General features: G+C 43.7%; 1 protein-coding gene across 1 annotated transcript in view; it reads left to right on the top strand.

Moving 5' to 3' along the window:
* The first annotated feature begins 732 nt into the window (after nt 1-732).
* The window catches only part of slc6a2 (solute carrier family 6 member 2), a 58,743-nt gene continuing 44,961 nt past the window's right edge, over nt 733-14,514 (top strand). Inside the window, exons 1-4 of the mRNA XM_079496167.1 lie at nt 733-872; nt 1,305-1,794; nt 5,981-6,112; nt 7,173-7,401. Of these exons, the coding sequence (XP_079352293.1) occupies nt 1,488-1,794; nt 5,981-6,112; nt 7,173-7,401 (668 nt within the window). The 5' untranslated portion in view covers nt 733-872; nt 1,305-1,487. The remainder of the gene's footprint in view (nt 873-1,304; nt 1,795-5,980; nt 6,113-7,172; nt 7,402-14,514) is intronic.

Here is a 14,514-nt window from a genome sequence, read left to right as displayed (position 1 = left end):
CGTCAATTATTCAATCTTCTCAAGCAAAAGGCCCAAACACAGCCCTCGAAGGATTCTATCAAAAGAGCACTGGAGAGCTTTAAAAGGGACACTCATTGACTTTAATGGGATGAACCCATCAGCCATATCTAATAGAAATCGTTGCCTTCAGCGAGAGCTGGCGCGGGATTCAATTACCCGTGGAACACAATGCTTTTACCGCTTCTTAGAAAACTCTAATTCAATCTATTTAGCCAGGAGAAGAAACAGATAAATAAAGTCCAAATTAAAACATTTTCAACCAAAAAAAAGAAAAAGTTTTCTTAAAGAAAAAAAAAAGGCAAAATGCAGGTAGACATTTGACGTTTTAATAAAACATCAAATGTCTACTAGCATTTTAGTTTTATTTATTCAAAAAAAGAAAGAAAGAAAAGAAAATCAAAGATGTGTCAATGTTTTCTTATTCTTAACGTCACCCCGTGCTGTTTTGTGTGTAGGCTATAGTCATCACTTTATGTTGGGTTTTCCAGTTTCCACTAACTAATCTGCGTTCGCCCGTAGCGGAGGTGTAGCTGTAAAAGGCTTTTGACTCTTCAGGGCAGGACACCCCACCCGCCACCCCCCTGCACTGGCGATCAGCTCGAACGGAGGGCATGCCCAACCCGGACTCGCGACTGCATGCAGCAGAAAGTGTTCAATAGGCCTAATTATACAATATCACGTGGAGGAGACAGGAGAGGAAACGGATCCGAATGCTCACTCACATTTGATATGAGACTGAGAGAGCCGGAGAAGGCGAGTCTTAAAACTTCCTTCAGGATGGGCAGTCTCCCAGACGCATCTGGACGACAGCAGCGACGAGTCACGATGGAGAGGTGTCCCTAGCTTTACAAGTATGGACCTACAATATTTAATCACTTTTAGTAACGATGACATGCTGCTTAGCCTTTTTCCTTCTTTCTATTGTCGTTGTAATTCATCCCTGTAGAAATAATGATTTTTGTTCGGGGCAGTTTTGGAGCGAGCAGCGCTAAGTGCGCGCTCCGACGCGATGAGGAGTCCGTTCTACTTTAGACTCCACACCTGCTGTTAGAGTGCATTACTATAAAGGCGATTCTTCCACGTAGATTTTATACTTTTATTATTCTCTTTTTAGACATGTCTTTGCACTTTGGGGAGGAATAATAACCCAAATCTCCTCATGAATAGCCTACTATAGCCTACCTTCTGTGCGTAATTCGCGCTTGAGCGTATTTGCTGCCTGCAAGTGAAACGTATCATTCCACAGTCTATACAAACTTTCCGTGTGTCTCTCCCACTTCCAGCTCATGTATGCGGAGGTATCGACTGCAGTTCCCGGGGAGAACCGTCGCTCAGGCGGGAGGAGTCCCGTTGTGATCCACATCAGCAGCAGCACCACCACCACCAATATCACCCACACCAACGTCGCCAATTCCTCGTGGCCGTGAGAGCACGAACGGGCCGGGGCCACACCGGCTTCAGTAAACATGAACATCCAGGTCCTGCCAGAACATAAACTGTCGTCGGTGGCCCCGCTTATGCAGTGCAATGTGGAGAAAAAAGACGTGGAGAAAAAAGACGTGGAACTGACACTAGTGAAGGACCAAAATGGAGTCCAATACACCAGCTCCACCATCATTCCGAGCCAGCAGTCTGGTCCCCCCGCCTACCCCGACGGGGAGGACCGGGAAACCTGGGGCAAAAAGATCGACTTTCTGCTGTCGGTCATTGGCTTCGCGGTGGACTTGGCCAATGTGTGGAGATTCCCTTACCTGTGCTACAAAAACGGTGGAGGTGAGTGAAACGAGCGTGGGGTGTTGTAATACAAACAGAGCCCTTGTAGTAGTAGCTATATGTGCAGGGTAGTAGGGTACACATAATAGCCCAACCTATTATCTGAAGGTTCCCCTCAAGGTATCAGCAAATTCAGCAATGTTCTACTTTTAGATTAAAATGTTCCCATATGTGGCAAGACATCCGTATCGTCCTAATGGCAAGCTATTTTAGATTTCCTTTTATCACTGCACAGGATCAGTTATTTTAATCCCATAAATAGCTTTAGTTGTAGTGCATTTAAAAAAAAGAAGAAACCACTTAATTTCACTAGAGGTTCATTGTCATTGCATTACAATAAGCTGATAAGATGAAGATCACCTCATATAGGATAGCATGTTGTTTAGTCACAGGTTTGATGTTTACCTGTTATCCTAGTTAATTTGTAGCACTAAAGTCTTTTAATACGTGACCATTTAGCCTTTCCATTGTTGAATAGGGTCAAACTCTGATCTTGCACTTTATAAGTTGTTCTGGACAAGAGCGAACAGTGATCCAAAGTTTAAATTGATGTAGTATAGAGAAGAAGTGACACCCTGCAACTGTATCAGTCATGCATCTACAAACTGCACTTTCTTGATGACAATGAAAAGTCTCTAAATTCTCATCTATCTCGCATGAGATACAACTGTGGCACAGCATTAGCCTAATCAAAGTTTAATTTAGGCTATACTTACCAGAGTTACTTTATTGATTGCAAAAAAAAAAAAAGAGCTAAGAAAGCAAATTGAAGAAAGAGCCATATTCTAATTCTCTGCATCTGAGTATGACAGTTCAACAAGAAAAATGTGCCGTTTTAATGAGACTTCTGTTGCCTCAGGCATGCAGTTGTGACAAGTGTGAATGAGTGCCCTGGCTGGTAGGATACCTGCTGTGCCGTGCTGTGTGTGCTGTGCTGTGTGTGCACGTCACTTCATGTGGTGAAAATAAACATTGTGAAAGGTCTGCTCCGTGGCGTCTGTACAACTGATGTGTGATCCATTTGACCTTCACATAAATATGTATTCAGTAGGGGAGGGCCTACAGCTCATACTGTGGCATTGTTTCATTGTTAATTGTGGCATTAAAGGCATAGTATGTAACTTTGCCCATAGTAGTGTGGTGGTGTTAATCTGCAGAAACAGACTGCCCTCTCTCGCTGTATGTTTGTTTTGGTAGTAGCTCCGTTTGGAACCTCTATATCTACGCTGCTACGCTTAATTTAGCTCCGAGCTGAGGTTTCCGTGTCAGGATATCCCTGCACTGTTGCACAGGTCGAGCTGGGTCAAGCCCGTCCACAAACAGTGGCGAAACAGTATCAAACATAGCTCTGGTCCATAGCTCTAATGCGTTGCATTTAGAGCTATGTTACCGATGACTTCCGGGGCTCGCATGAATGCAGCCCAGCCTCTCGTCTTTAGCATAATAAAAATAATGTTTTTGCTAGTCATTAGAAAGCCTACTTTCCTTAGTGGAAGCACTCTGAGCCCCCCACCACACGTATAAACGGTACTTTTTGGCCAGAAAGGGATTTGTTTCCACCGGAGGAAAGATATTCTCTATGAGGGTTTTCTCTGGGCAGTATCGGTAGACGGCGCAGTGGAAACAAAGGGATTTTGGCCAAAATTATTTACACTAAAGACGAGAGGCTGGTCTGCATTCATGCGAGCCCCGGAAGTCATCGGTAACATAGCTCTAATGCGTTGCAGACCAGAGCTATATCAAACAGTACTCTTTTCAAAAACTAAAGGTATCAGAACCGAGATACAGTTGATAAACTAAAGTCTGGCACTTAACATTTTTAGTCCGGCATCAAACAATCGCATACAAAGCGGTTGTTTGTCAGCCATGTTTTCCCAATGCAATGCGACTACATTTTTATTTAAAGCCTGATTTAAGAAGTTGTTTGACGCCGGACAAAAAATGTTAAGTGCCGGACTTAAGTTTATCAACTGTATCTCGGTTCTGATACCTTTAGTTTTTGAAAAAAGTACTGTTTGATACTGTTTCGCCACTGTTTGTGGACGGGCTCGACCCAGCTAGACCCCATTTCGACCTGTGCAGGGATATCATGGGACAGAACCTCATCTCGGCGCTAAAGCGTAGCAGCGTAGATATAGAGGTTCCAAACAGAGCTATTTCGGTAGATGAGGATGTTTGGGCTTCCAAAACAAACAGTTAAACACCACAATACAGTGACAGGGCAATGTGTTTTTTGCAGGTAAACACCACTACAATTCTCCATTGGCTGATAACTGCTGGCATAGAGGCAAATGAGTGAGTTTTGACATTTTCATGTCAAGTACCCTCAAATTAATATATATTTGACCACGTATCTGAAAATATTTTGTTTTGCTATGGAAGTCGATATTCGACTGGTATGGTCTAACACAGTGGTTCCCAAACTGTGATGTGTGCACCCCTTGTGGTGTGTGACATGAAAAGGCTAATGGTGGTGCTATGTTTTATTTTAAATATATTAAAATATGGCAATATATGGCAATATATGGCAATATATGGCACTTCCGCATTCCATTGTTACAATGAGAGTCAACGCTAGTGTCGCCACTCTCTTACTATATTACTCTGGTTGGGAGGTAACAGGGGGTGCATGGCCAAAAAGGTTTGGGAACCGCTGGTTAACACATTAACACTTGATCCACTGCAATTTGCCTACCGTCAGAACAGATCCACGGACAATGCCATTGCTACATCACTCCACCCCAACCTCTCACACCTTGAGAAAGACGATTAAGTCCTGTGAGACTTGTTCATACGTTACGTGTTCAATACCATAATCCCCTCAAACTAGACACCAAGCTAAAAAGTGGATCTAAACCAAAGCTTCCTCGACTTCCTGACAGAACAACGTCAGGTGGTACGGATGGTACGGAACAACTGACCTTCATCACAGGAGCCCCTGAGGGATGCGTTTTGAGCCCCCTTCTCTACTCCCTGTACATCTACTACTATGTGGCTTTGTTCAGCTCCAACCATGGTCATGGTTGCAGACAACACAGTGATAGGCTTGATAACAAACGAGGATGAAACAGCCTAGAGGAGAGAAGTGGAGAACCTGGCACAATGCTGCCAGGAGAACAACCTGGTTCTTAACGCTGACAAAGAAAGAGCTAATCTCCAACTACAGTCTCCTAGAGATCACTCTCCCATCCAGATCAGGTGCAGAACTGCAGTGGAGAGGGTCAGAGAGTGCAAATTCCTGGGGGTGCACATCATGAAGATCTCTCCTGGGCAGTGCAGACAGAGCGGGTGGTGAAGAAAGCACAACAAAGCCTCTACTTTCTCAAAAGTCTGTGTGAACTGAGCGGTGCAACTATACATTTATTGTTATAGTTACTGTACTGTGCTCTGAACTGTATTGTAGTGTACTGTGCTCTGTACTGTACTTTGATTATCTTTGAAAAAATCTTCGAGAAATTACAGAGTGACCGTGTGGGGGTCCCGGAACATCCAGACCCCCAGGAACATGCCCAGGGGCCAGCCCAGTTCCGGCGAGCCTTCTCATACATACATACGATTTATATAGCGCTTCGGTGCTGCAGAGACAGGCGCGGCGCGACGCGACGCGCTGAGAGGTTGTGGATCTGCCTTTTTTTCGACTCGCGACCCACTGTAAAATCACATTGCACGAATATATCGTCTATCTGCGATTTTGGGCCAGACGATGGGCGATAGGAACATTTTGCTATATCGCCCAACCTTAGCGGACAGCCAAACACATCATTGGATGTGATCTCCCCCCATCCAAGCCCTGTGTCAGCAAAGCTCGGGGAATCATCAAGGATCCAAGCAATCCCAACCACAGACTGTTTGAGATGTTGCCGCATGGAAAACGGCTACGCAGTTTCAAACCTACTGGCAATAGACTGCAAAAAAGCTTCTTCTCCCTTCGTTCTCGTACAATCAGGTACATGAACGAACTAACCAGAGGCAAAGGAAACTCCATGAGTGAAATGCATAACCATTAGAGCAGAATGCCAATGCTGCGGGGAATATTCACCAAAAATAGAGATCTGCACGCTTAAAGGGCGTCGCAACGCAGCACGTTTTGAGCTTGCAGATCAGCTATTTTTGGTGAAGAGATTTGGTGTAGACGAAAAAAGAGTACAGTTGTAGGTTGGTGTTCAAACTGTATCTGTTGTTTCAGGTGCCTTTCTGATCCCCTATCTCCTATTCCTGTTTATCGCGGGGATGCCACTGTTCTACATGGAGCTGGCCCTGGGTCAGTACAACAGGGAGGGGGCGGCTACCGTCTGGAAGATATGCCCCATCTTTAAAGGCAAGTTACACACACACACACACACACACACACACACACACACACACACACACACACACACACACACACACACACACGTTTGTGTGCGCAAACGCATGCACACACATACACATCTGGCTCTCTCACCTCTCAACCTATGCCGCTCACGTTTGAGGGTCTTGACCTTATGTTTTGCTCCACCTTTGTTCACCTATCCCTTCCGCTGGTAGCGACCAGTCTGTGTGTCATCTCTCTCCCGTGCTCGCTTCGCCTCTCCATGTTTCATGATCTTTATTTCTGCTTGTTCCTGAAACCTTTACCCTTCCTCTACTTTACCAAATGTCATACAGATATGAGTGACAGGACGCAGGCATGCACGCACACACGCATGCACGTCGCACGCACGCACGCACGCACGCACGCACGCACGCACGCACGCACGCACGCACGCACGCACGCAGCCATTCTGTTGGAGAGCTGTCATAGAAGATTTATTTTGTAAAACTCAGAATGTTTACATTTGCTCGTTCTCGGGATTGGACTACTTCTGAATCTGAGTCATATTTATGAATCTGAGTGCATGGTAAAACCTTCCGTGTTCAATTAACGGTGAGATTGTATATTGTATTGTATAACGTTTTCAAGTGCTTAGATTGAAAATGGTTGAGTTGAATTGAACGATACGTATGAATCTGAGTCATATGTTTTGTTACTCAAGTAAAACCCTCTGCATGAGAAGAGGGTGTGTCACTTGCCAAAACAAAGAGAGCTTTAAAAATGGTTGAGCTTATGAATGAATTTGTGTGCTCTCAGAGTTAAATTAACACTACAGTGTAGATGGGGGTCCCAGAGCTCAAAATGGTATCAAAGTTTGGTCCGTCGTCTGGCATATCAAATGCTGGGGGATCTTGAAATTAAAATGGTTGTGAATAACTGCTCGCTCAATCAAAATAGTCTCTTATGGGGCCCCTGGCATAACTTTTACAAAGGCAGGTTCGCAGGCTAATATGTGTCAATTTGGGGGGTCTTTGACATGAAAATTGTTGAGGACCCCTGATCTAAACCACGGTGTGGTCCTCAGGCGTGGGATACACGGTGATCATCATCGCTCTGTACGTGGGCTTCTACTACAACGTGATCATCGCCTGGTCCCTCTACTACCTGTTCTCGTCCTTTACCAGAGACCTGCCCTGGCTCCACTGTGGCAACCCCTGGAACAGCGTCAACTGCACCGACCCCAAGAACTTCTCCTTCCTGGGCAACGAGTCCTACTCCAAGTACAAGATCACACCGGCAGCTGAGTTCTATGAGTGAGTAGACCCCCCGCTATGTTGGGCTATTTGAATCTGATTCTGAATCTGTGGAAATTGAGTCTTACGAATTAACCCCAAAATGACGCGAAGCATCCCTCGCAGTCTCAATCATAATGATGTATGATGAGTCACATGGCAAAAATAGCCAATCCACTCCGTCGTACAACATTCGACAGGTGGCAGTAGATCAGGAGGTAGATGTGGCCGCTTGAGAATTGCAATGTTCCTGGTTTGATCCCCGGGTTAGCCTCGATGTGTCCTTGAGCAAGACACTGAACAACCATACACATGGTTACCTCTGCCGTCAGTGTGTGAAGGTGTGTGTGTGAATGGGTGAATGTAATGCACATTGTAAAGGGCTTTGGATAAAGGTGCTATTCATAATTAACCATTTATAATTCAGGCTTAACAACATATCGTTGCTGTCGGACAAAAACCTCTTATCACCATATCTAATCCTGTTATGTTTTTCCGTAAATTAATTCCATACTTTTTTCCTTTTGTTGTTTTCTCCTCCCCACCAAGTAAAGCGTCTTTGGGTACTTGAACGCCTGATAAATTTGAGATATTATTGTCTCCGCCAAGCTGAAGGCATGGCCGAGACCTGTCCATCCATCCGTGTGTCCGACTGTGTGTGTGAACAGCTAATCTCCGGAACCATTGGCCCGTGAACAGATAATCTCTGGCACCATTGGCCCGATCGGTGTGAAACTGTGCACACACACTCCCTGGATGCCAGAGCAGAACCTCTGTCCTATACAGATTTTGTCCAAACGGTATTATCTCTATAGTCATGTGATCAAGATGGATCTGTCCGATTTTTCATATTCCATCCTGATCCCATCCGCACATTTCAAACATCGCTGGTCTACAATAACCTACCTGACCTGACGGAGAGCTGTGCTCCGAGGAGCACTTTTCCTAGTTACTATTATTATTATTATTACTTCATCTACAGTGTCACACAAAAGTAGCAAAAATATCCGATCTACAATTTCTTAAAGCGTGTGGCGACACAGTGTGTTTTACAACACAAGGTCTGAATCATCTGGGATTTGCCATAGAAAAAAGTCAGGTACCGTCGGACACTGTTAAGATTATATCTGTGTGGAGTTTGCATATTCTCCCCGTGTCCCCTAGGGCAGTGTTTCCCTAGCCTGGCGCGGCCAGACTCATAGCGAGGGTTCACTGATGTTTCCAAGAATCTTCAGTGAATCCCCGCTATGAGGCTGGCCAAGCCAGGCTAGTGTTTCCCAACCTGTGTGCCGCGGCACTTTACTGTGCCGTTTGATGTGTCCAGGTGTGCCGCCTGATTTGACCGAAAATAACACTAACCCTCCCCCGAAAGCAATATTATAGCTACTGGGCTGCAGGCTTCCTATTGTTGCGTCGTTGTTGTTGTCACACGTCTAACCATTAGACGTGCGATAACGACGAAACAATAGACTCTAACGACCCTCGGCCATTGAAATGTTAATGCAAAAGAGATGCATCCAGAAGACGCTACATTTCGCGCATATGCACGTGCACGTAGACAGCAGACACATAGGGCCCGATTAAGCAGGTGAAATCTAATTACATATCATATTACAGTTTTTAAGACGTGGAGGCGTGGGCAATGTCATATTACAATTATGGGCCTGGCAAGAAGCGCTTTCGACACCCCGTGGTGTGAGCAAAACGGCCTTGAATTAGTCATGGGAGTGTTTCAGGGAGTTTTGAGGCTTACCCAATGAACATGTCCGTACTATTCTCTTTACGAGTCAGCTGATGTCCTCATACGGAATGCGCCCTTTTCGGCAAGTGGTATTACATTTCTGCAGACTGGCACCATAGACATGACATGACTTTGTCACATTTGGGTTAATTATTCCTATTGCACTGCATGCTGTCACCTTTATGCCTCAAAAGAACAGATCCACAAGCTGTCACAGCCATGATGTGCATAGCTTGTAGGCCTATGTCTCTATTTTGTTAAGTAACCTGCCGTGTTAATTGGAAAGTAATTACAGCGGCGCAGCCATATGCTAAGGGAGGGAGATATACGCATATCATCACTTCATTTGTTTCTGTTCTAAGCATGAAAAACAGCTGTAAAAATCTTTATTCTAGTTGATTTGATTCATAAATGAATAACGAAGCCTTTGAAATGGCACCTACCTATACCTTTCAGATCGGAATGGAACTGCGAGTAGATACGCAGCATTGGCTGGCAAATTGGCAATCCATGCGTAATGTTTTATGGTTCGATACAAATAGAACCATGTACCATACAGCGAATGAAAGCAAGATTCCTAAGGAATATGGGGATTTTTACATTTTAAAAAACGGTTGAGAAATGAGAGAACCATGAGTGTTTATAATATCAAATATTATAAGAATAATATGAAAGACAAACGGGCTGTGAAGAGCTCAGCTCACCATCCCGACAAGGAGGAAATATAGCCTATAGTGCATGCACGTATATGCACTGACTGTTGCACACACGCTCTTTATTTGTTTCTATTGAAAAACACCAGTAAAATAACGTTTATTTTATTTTATTTCATTCGAGTCACGACGAAGGAATGAGTTGAAATGCCATACGTGCGCCATGCGTATTGCTGCGGCCCCAATGTTATGGTCTTCGCTCGTAGCATTTTATTGAAGAAGAATTGAGTCGGGTGTGATACAGCGTATGAAAGCAAACCTCCCAATGATTATGGAGATGTTTTAATTTTTAAAAAAGGTTGAGAAATGAGCGATATATGACCCTTTACAATCTCAACGTTTGAACGTTTGAGCCAGAAAGCTCATCTCCTGCTGTTGCCATGTCTCATAGAAACAAGTAAATAGGTCTATAAACATACTCCCTAAAGAATCGCATATAACAGGGGTCTGCAACCTATTTTAAATGAAGTGCCATGTTTAAATTTTCTAGATAGTGAGTCTGCCATATCAAGATTCATTTTAATGACACCACATTAACATTTCCAGCATATTTTGATTGTCCACAAATATAAAGTTCTTCCTTCTTTTTACATATTTTCTTGCACATTGTTATAATGATCATTATAAATATATATCCCCCTGCAGTCAGAGTTCATAGTTTTAATGAATCATGAATGAATGATTAAACATAATGTGCCACGAAAAATAGCTGTCCAGCTGTCCAAGTGTCCATACACGATCGCCTCGTTCGGCCAACACAATATATCTCCCTCCCTCCACAGAAGCGCAGTGATGCCTGATTTATTCTTCGTCGTACGCGTGTTCCATGCTGAAAATGGCTGATTTACAAGCCGCCACGCGTTGTGAGCTTGTCGATCAGCTATTTTCAGCACGTGGAAATATGCAGGCTGTGAGAACTGAGACCCTTCACAATAAAAGCATGCAGCTTTCACAAGTTGGCCCATAATAAAGACAAGGAAAAGGATTAAGAATTAGGTGGCATTTCACATTGCATATGAGCTATTCTTTCTCCAAAATGTATTTTTTTTAAAGGAATTAATTTTGTATTATTAAATCCCCCAAAGTTTTTTTATTCAATAAAGTCTGAGGTTCTATATGGCTATGGGCTGTGGTACTGTGGTAATAATAATAATAATAATTCAAAAAAGAAAGAACGAAAAATAACTAATTTTTTGGAACCATGAACTTCAGTTCAAAATATTGAATGATGAATATATGAATATATAAATATATATATATATATATATATATATATATATATATATATATATATATATATATATATATATATATATATATACTGTATATATTATATACACATACATACACATATGTATGTATATGTATATAGATAGGCCTATACACCGTATATCTAGGTGTGCCCTGAGATTTCTAGGCTATGAAAAGTGTGCCCTGGGACAAAAAAGGTTGGGAAACACTGCCCTAGGGTAGGTACCCTCACAAAAAACATGCAGTAATCCTGGTCTCTAAACTACCTCCCCCTGGCCAGCCGGGGCGCCTGGGAAAGGAACTGATCGGAATAACGTGTTCCTTCCACGCGCTATGTCCGGCCGGGGAAACTCCCCTGTCAGGTGAAAAGAAGCAGCTTGGACTCCTCATGCATAGAAGGAAGCATGAGGTCAGTCCGCTGCCCCCCAGGTTGGCAGAGGAAGTGTAGCAGCCAGGATTACATTAGATAATTGACACTGGGTGAAAAAAATGGGTTGCAAAATTGTGGGATAAAAAAAAAGTAAAAAAAAAAAAAGTGGAAATTGTTTTGCTCAGGTCAATGCACAACATTCGCATTTAGATATTCTGTTCAATTCTTCTGTTCAGTTTGATTAAAAATAGCATATACATTAGCCTACCATATATTTGTCCCATTAAGGTACCGTAGGCCAGTGGTTCCCAAAGTGGGGCCCGGGGACCCCCAGGGGTCCTTGCTAAATGATAGTTTGGAACCAAATGGACCCTTATGGGTCTGTAACCCTGATAAATGGATTTCCATTTGTACACTCTCAGAGTTAAATTAACATTGATTTTACAATATAAATTGGGGTCTCAGAGGGGGTCTGTAGACTGGGTCCTTGAAATGAAGCGGGTTGAGAATCACTGGTCCCTGGAATATATTTTCTAATGGGAGTCCGCGGGCTAATTAGTGTCAATTTGGGGGGCCTTGACATGAAAATGTTTGGGAACCACTGCCGTATGCTATAATAACCGCGCGTCACCACTAAACCAGGCTTTAGTTTCCCTGCACGAACAACAGAACAATGAGCTGCTTGAGCGTGTGTGAGAGCTTACAACTTTCTGAACGGGCACAGCCACGGGGGGTGTGTCCGTCGCCTCGGAGAGGATCCTCTCCCAATGTGTAGTCGTGGTCGTGAATGTCTTTCGACTTGGCTGGGTCCCCCCGCCACGGGGACCTCGCTCAGAGAAAATGACATAACCACAATGGGGACCGGAGTCACCGGACTGAATTGGGGAGGGGGACGACACTGTAGTATTAAAATAAACATGGGATGGCGCCACTATATATACATTCACTTTGTATAGCGCTTCTCTTGTGTGCAGGACAAAGCGGTAATCGATTCCTGTGTGTGCGCCCTCTTTGTGTAAGAGGCTAAAGACAGGTTTTAAGGTCAGGTTTAAAAAAAAACACAACTGGAAGCCAGGGGCGATTTGAGGTGGACATAGAGGGAATTCCACAGGTCGGGTGCCAAAGAGTTGAGCAGTTTCTCTCTCTCTATTCTCTTTCTTCATGTCTATTTTTCCATTACATTTGTCGATGCCCTTTCGATTAATTTGTCACAAATTCTTCAACATCCACCCATGAACATTTTGCACTATAAAAAGTACAGACAGATGCAGTGTTTGAAGCACAGGGGGGGAAGAAGCCCAGCATCCGTTTGCACTTCAAGCTACCTTGCCAGATTCTGTGAGTGAAACAAGCGACCAGGTCTATGAAAACAAGCCCAAAAGAAGAAAGAATCATGAAAGCAAGCCCAAATAAGCAACTACACTTCAGAAATAAGCCCAAACTAAAGCAACGGGCAATGGGGCAACTATGAATATTAAGCTATGTTACAGGAAAACTAGCCCAAAGTCGCGTATAATAAGCAGAACTGGCAACACTGCAAACTGCACTGCAGGCTGCTTTTTGCAATTTGCATGCAGAAAAAATAATGTTTCGTAGGGCGACTGGTTTTGTGCTGATGCAATGCATTTTCAATGGGAGTCACATGGTTTGACGAGACAAGCTTGCTCCCTGGCTGTCTTCTGCCCTCCCACCCCCCCCCCCCCCACCCATGGAACAAGGTTGTCTCGTCAAACCACGTGACTCCCGTTGAAAATGCATTGCGAGCCGTGCGACACACACACAGAAGAGACAGGAGACACCGAGGAGACATCTGTCTCTCAGGTGTGAACGGCACCTTTGCACACTACGTATGTGACTATGTTTTAGCCTATCGTCTGCTGATGAGGATTCATGCTGCTTACTCTGCTTACTCTGAGCTCGCATTTGTAAGTCGCTCTGGTTGAGAGAGTCTGCTAAATGCCTAAATTGTAATTGTGTCATTCTCGGCTCATGTGCGCAGTAGTGGGGCACAAACAAAGTATGCTGGCCATTATGTCACATGAGGCTAAGCATGCAGATGAAAGATTTTCTCCATGCCTGCTGTGCAGTGATTTACCTCCTTTTTTCCCTCCTTGATATCACAGACTTTCCTCACACACACACACACACACACACACACACACACACACACACACACACACACACATGCACGCCTAAAATGTTAAACCAGCCTGCACTGTTGTGCATTCATTTACAGTTACAGTACTAGCAAACTGGCCCCCGTAAAATCTGAATCCCCCCCCCCCCGCCCCCCCCTTTTTCCCCTCACTGTATATATTTCTTTTCCCTTTTTACCTCCTTTATGATGAATTCCTGTTCTGTCTATAGAAGTGTCTATTTGTACGTCTCTAAATGTTTTGATGATTTGAACATGGTGGACCCTATTGGAAACAAGTGTAATGCTTAATTGGGTCGTCCACTCACAGTTAACAGCCTTTGTATTGAGTTTGTGCTTGAAATGTACTGTAATTCTGCAAACTGTTAATCAATTCTTCAATCAATCAATCAATCAACAGTTACTGATATAGTACCAAACTTTAGTCCTGTTGCTCCTCAAATGTTATGGCAGTGGCAGTGCATGCGTGTCTTCCCAGTGTGTTGTTGTATGGTTCTTCTGATGTTGAATTACACAGTTTTGCATTCAGTATTTCTTTCTAATGACGATTGTGATTAGGCTGTACTATAGCATTCTTCCAAAATAATAACATACCGGTATATTTTATTTCAGATTGTCCTGCCATCAGACAGCTAATTGCAATAGTTGCTAGCTGTTTCATATTAATATGGGTTACATAACAGGATTTTACTACAGGAAGTGGTTTATTGCATTATGAGGATTGTAACTTTGTAGATCAGGAAGGAGGTGGATTGTAAATAACCGATTTACAAGTTCACAAAGTGACCTTGAGTTGTGTGGCGCACACTGCACAGCTACCGTATGTATAAATTAGGTGTTATGTTGTCGATGGGGAGTGTGAGGGGCTGAGGTGTTCTCTGTCACAATTGAGTTTGGTAGAGCG

This window comes from Electrona antarctica (assembly GCF_951216825.1).
Source record: "Electrona antarctica genome assembly, chromosome: 3".
NCBI classification, from domain to species: domain Eukaryota; kingdom Metazoa; phylum Chordata; class Actinopteri; order Myctophiformes; family Myctophidae; genus Electrona; species Electrona antarctica.
The sequence above is the reverse complement of the archived record's forward strand: the minus strand, read 5'-3'. Positions and strand labels throughout refer to the sequence as shown.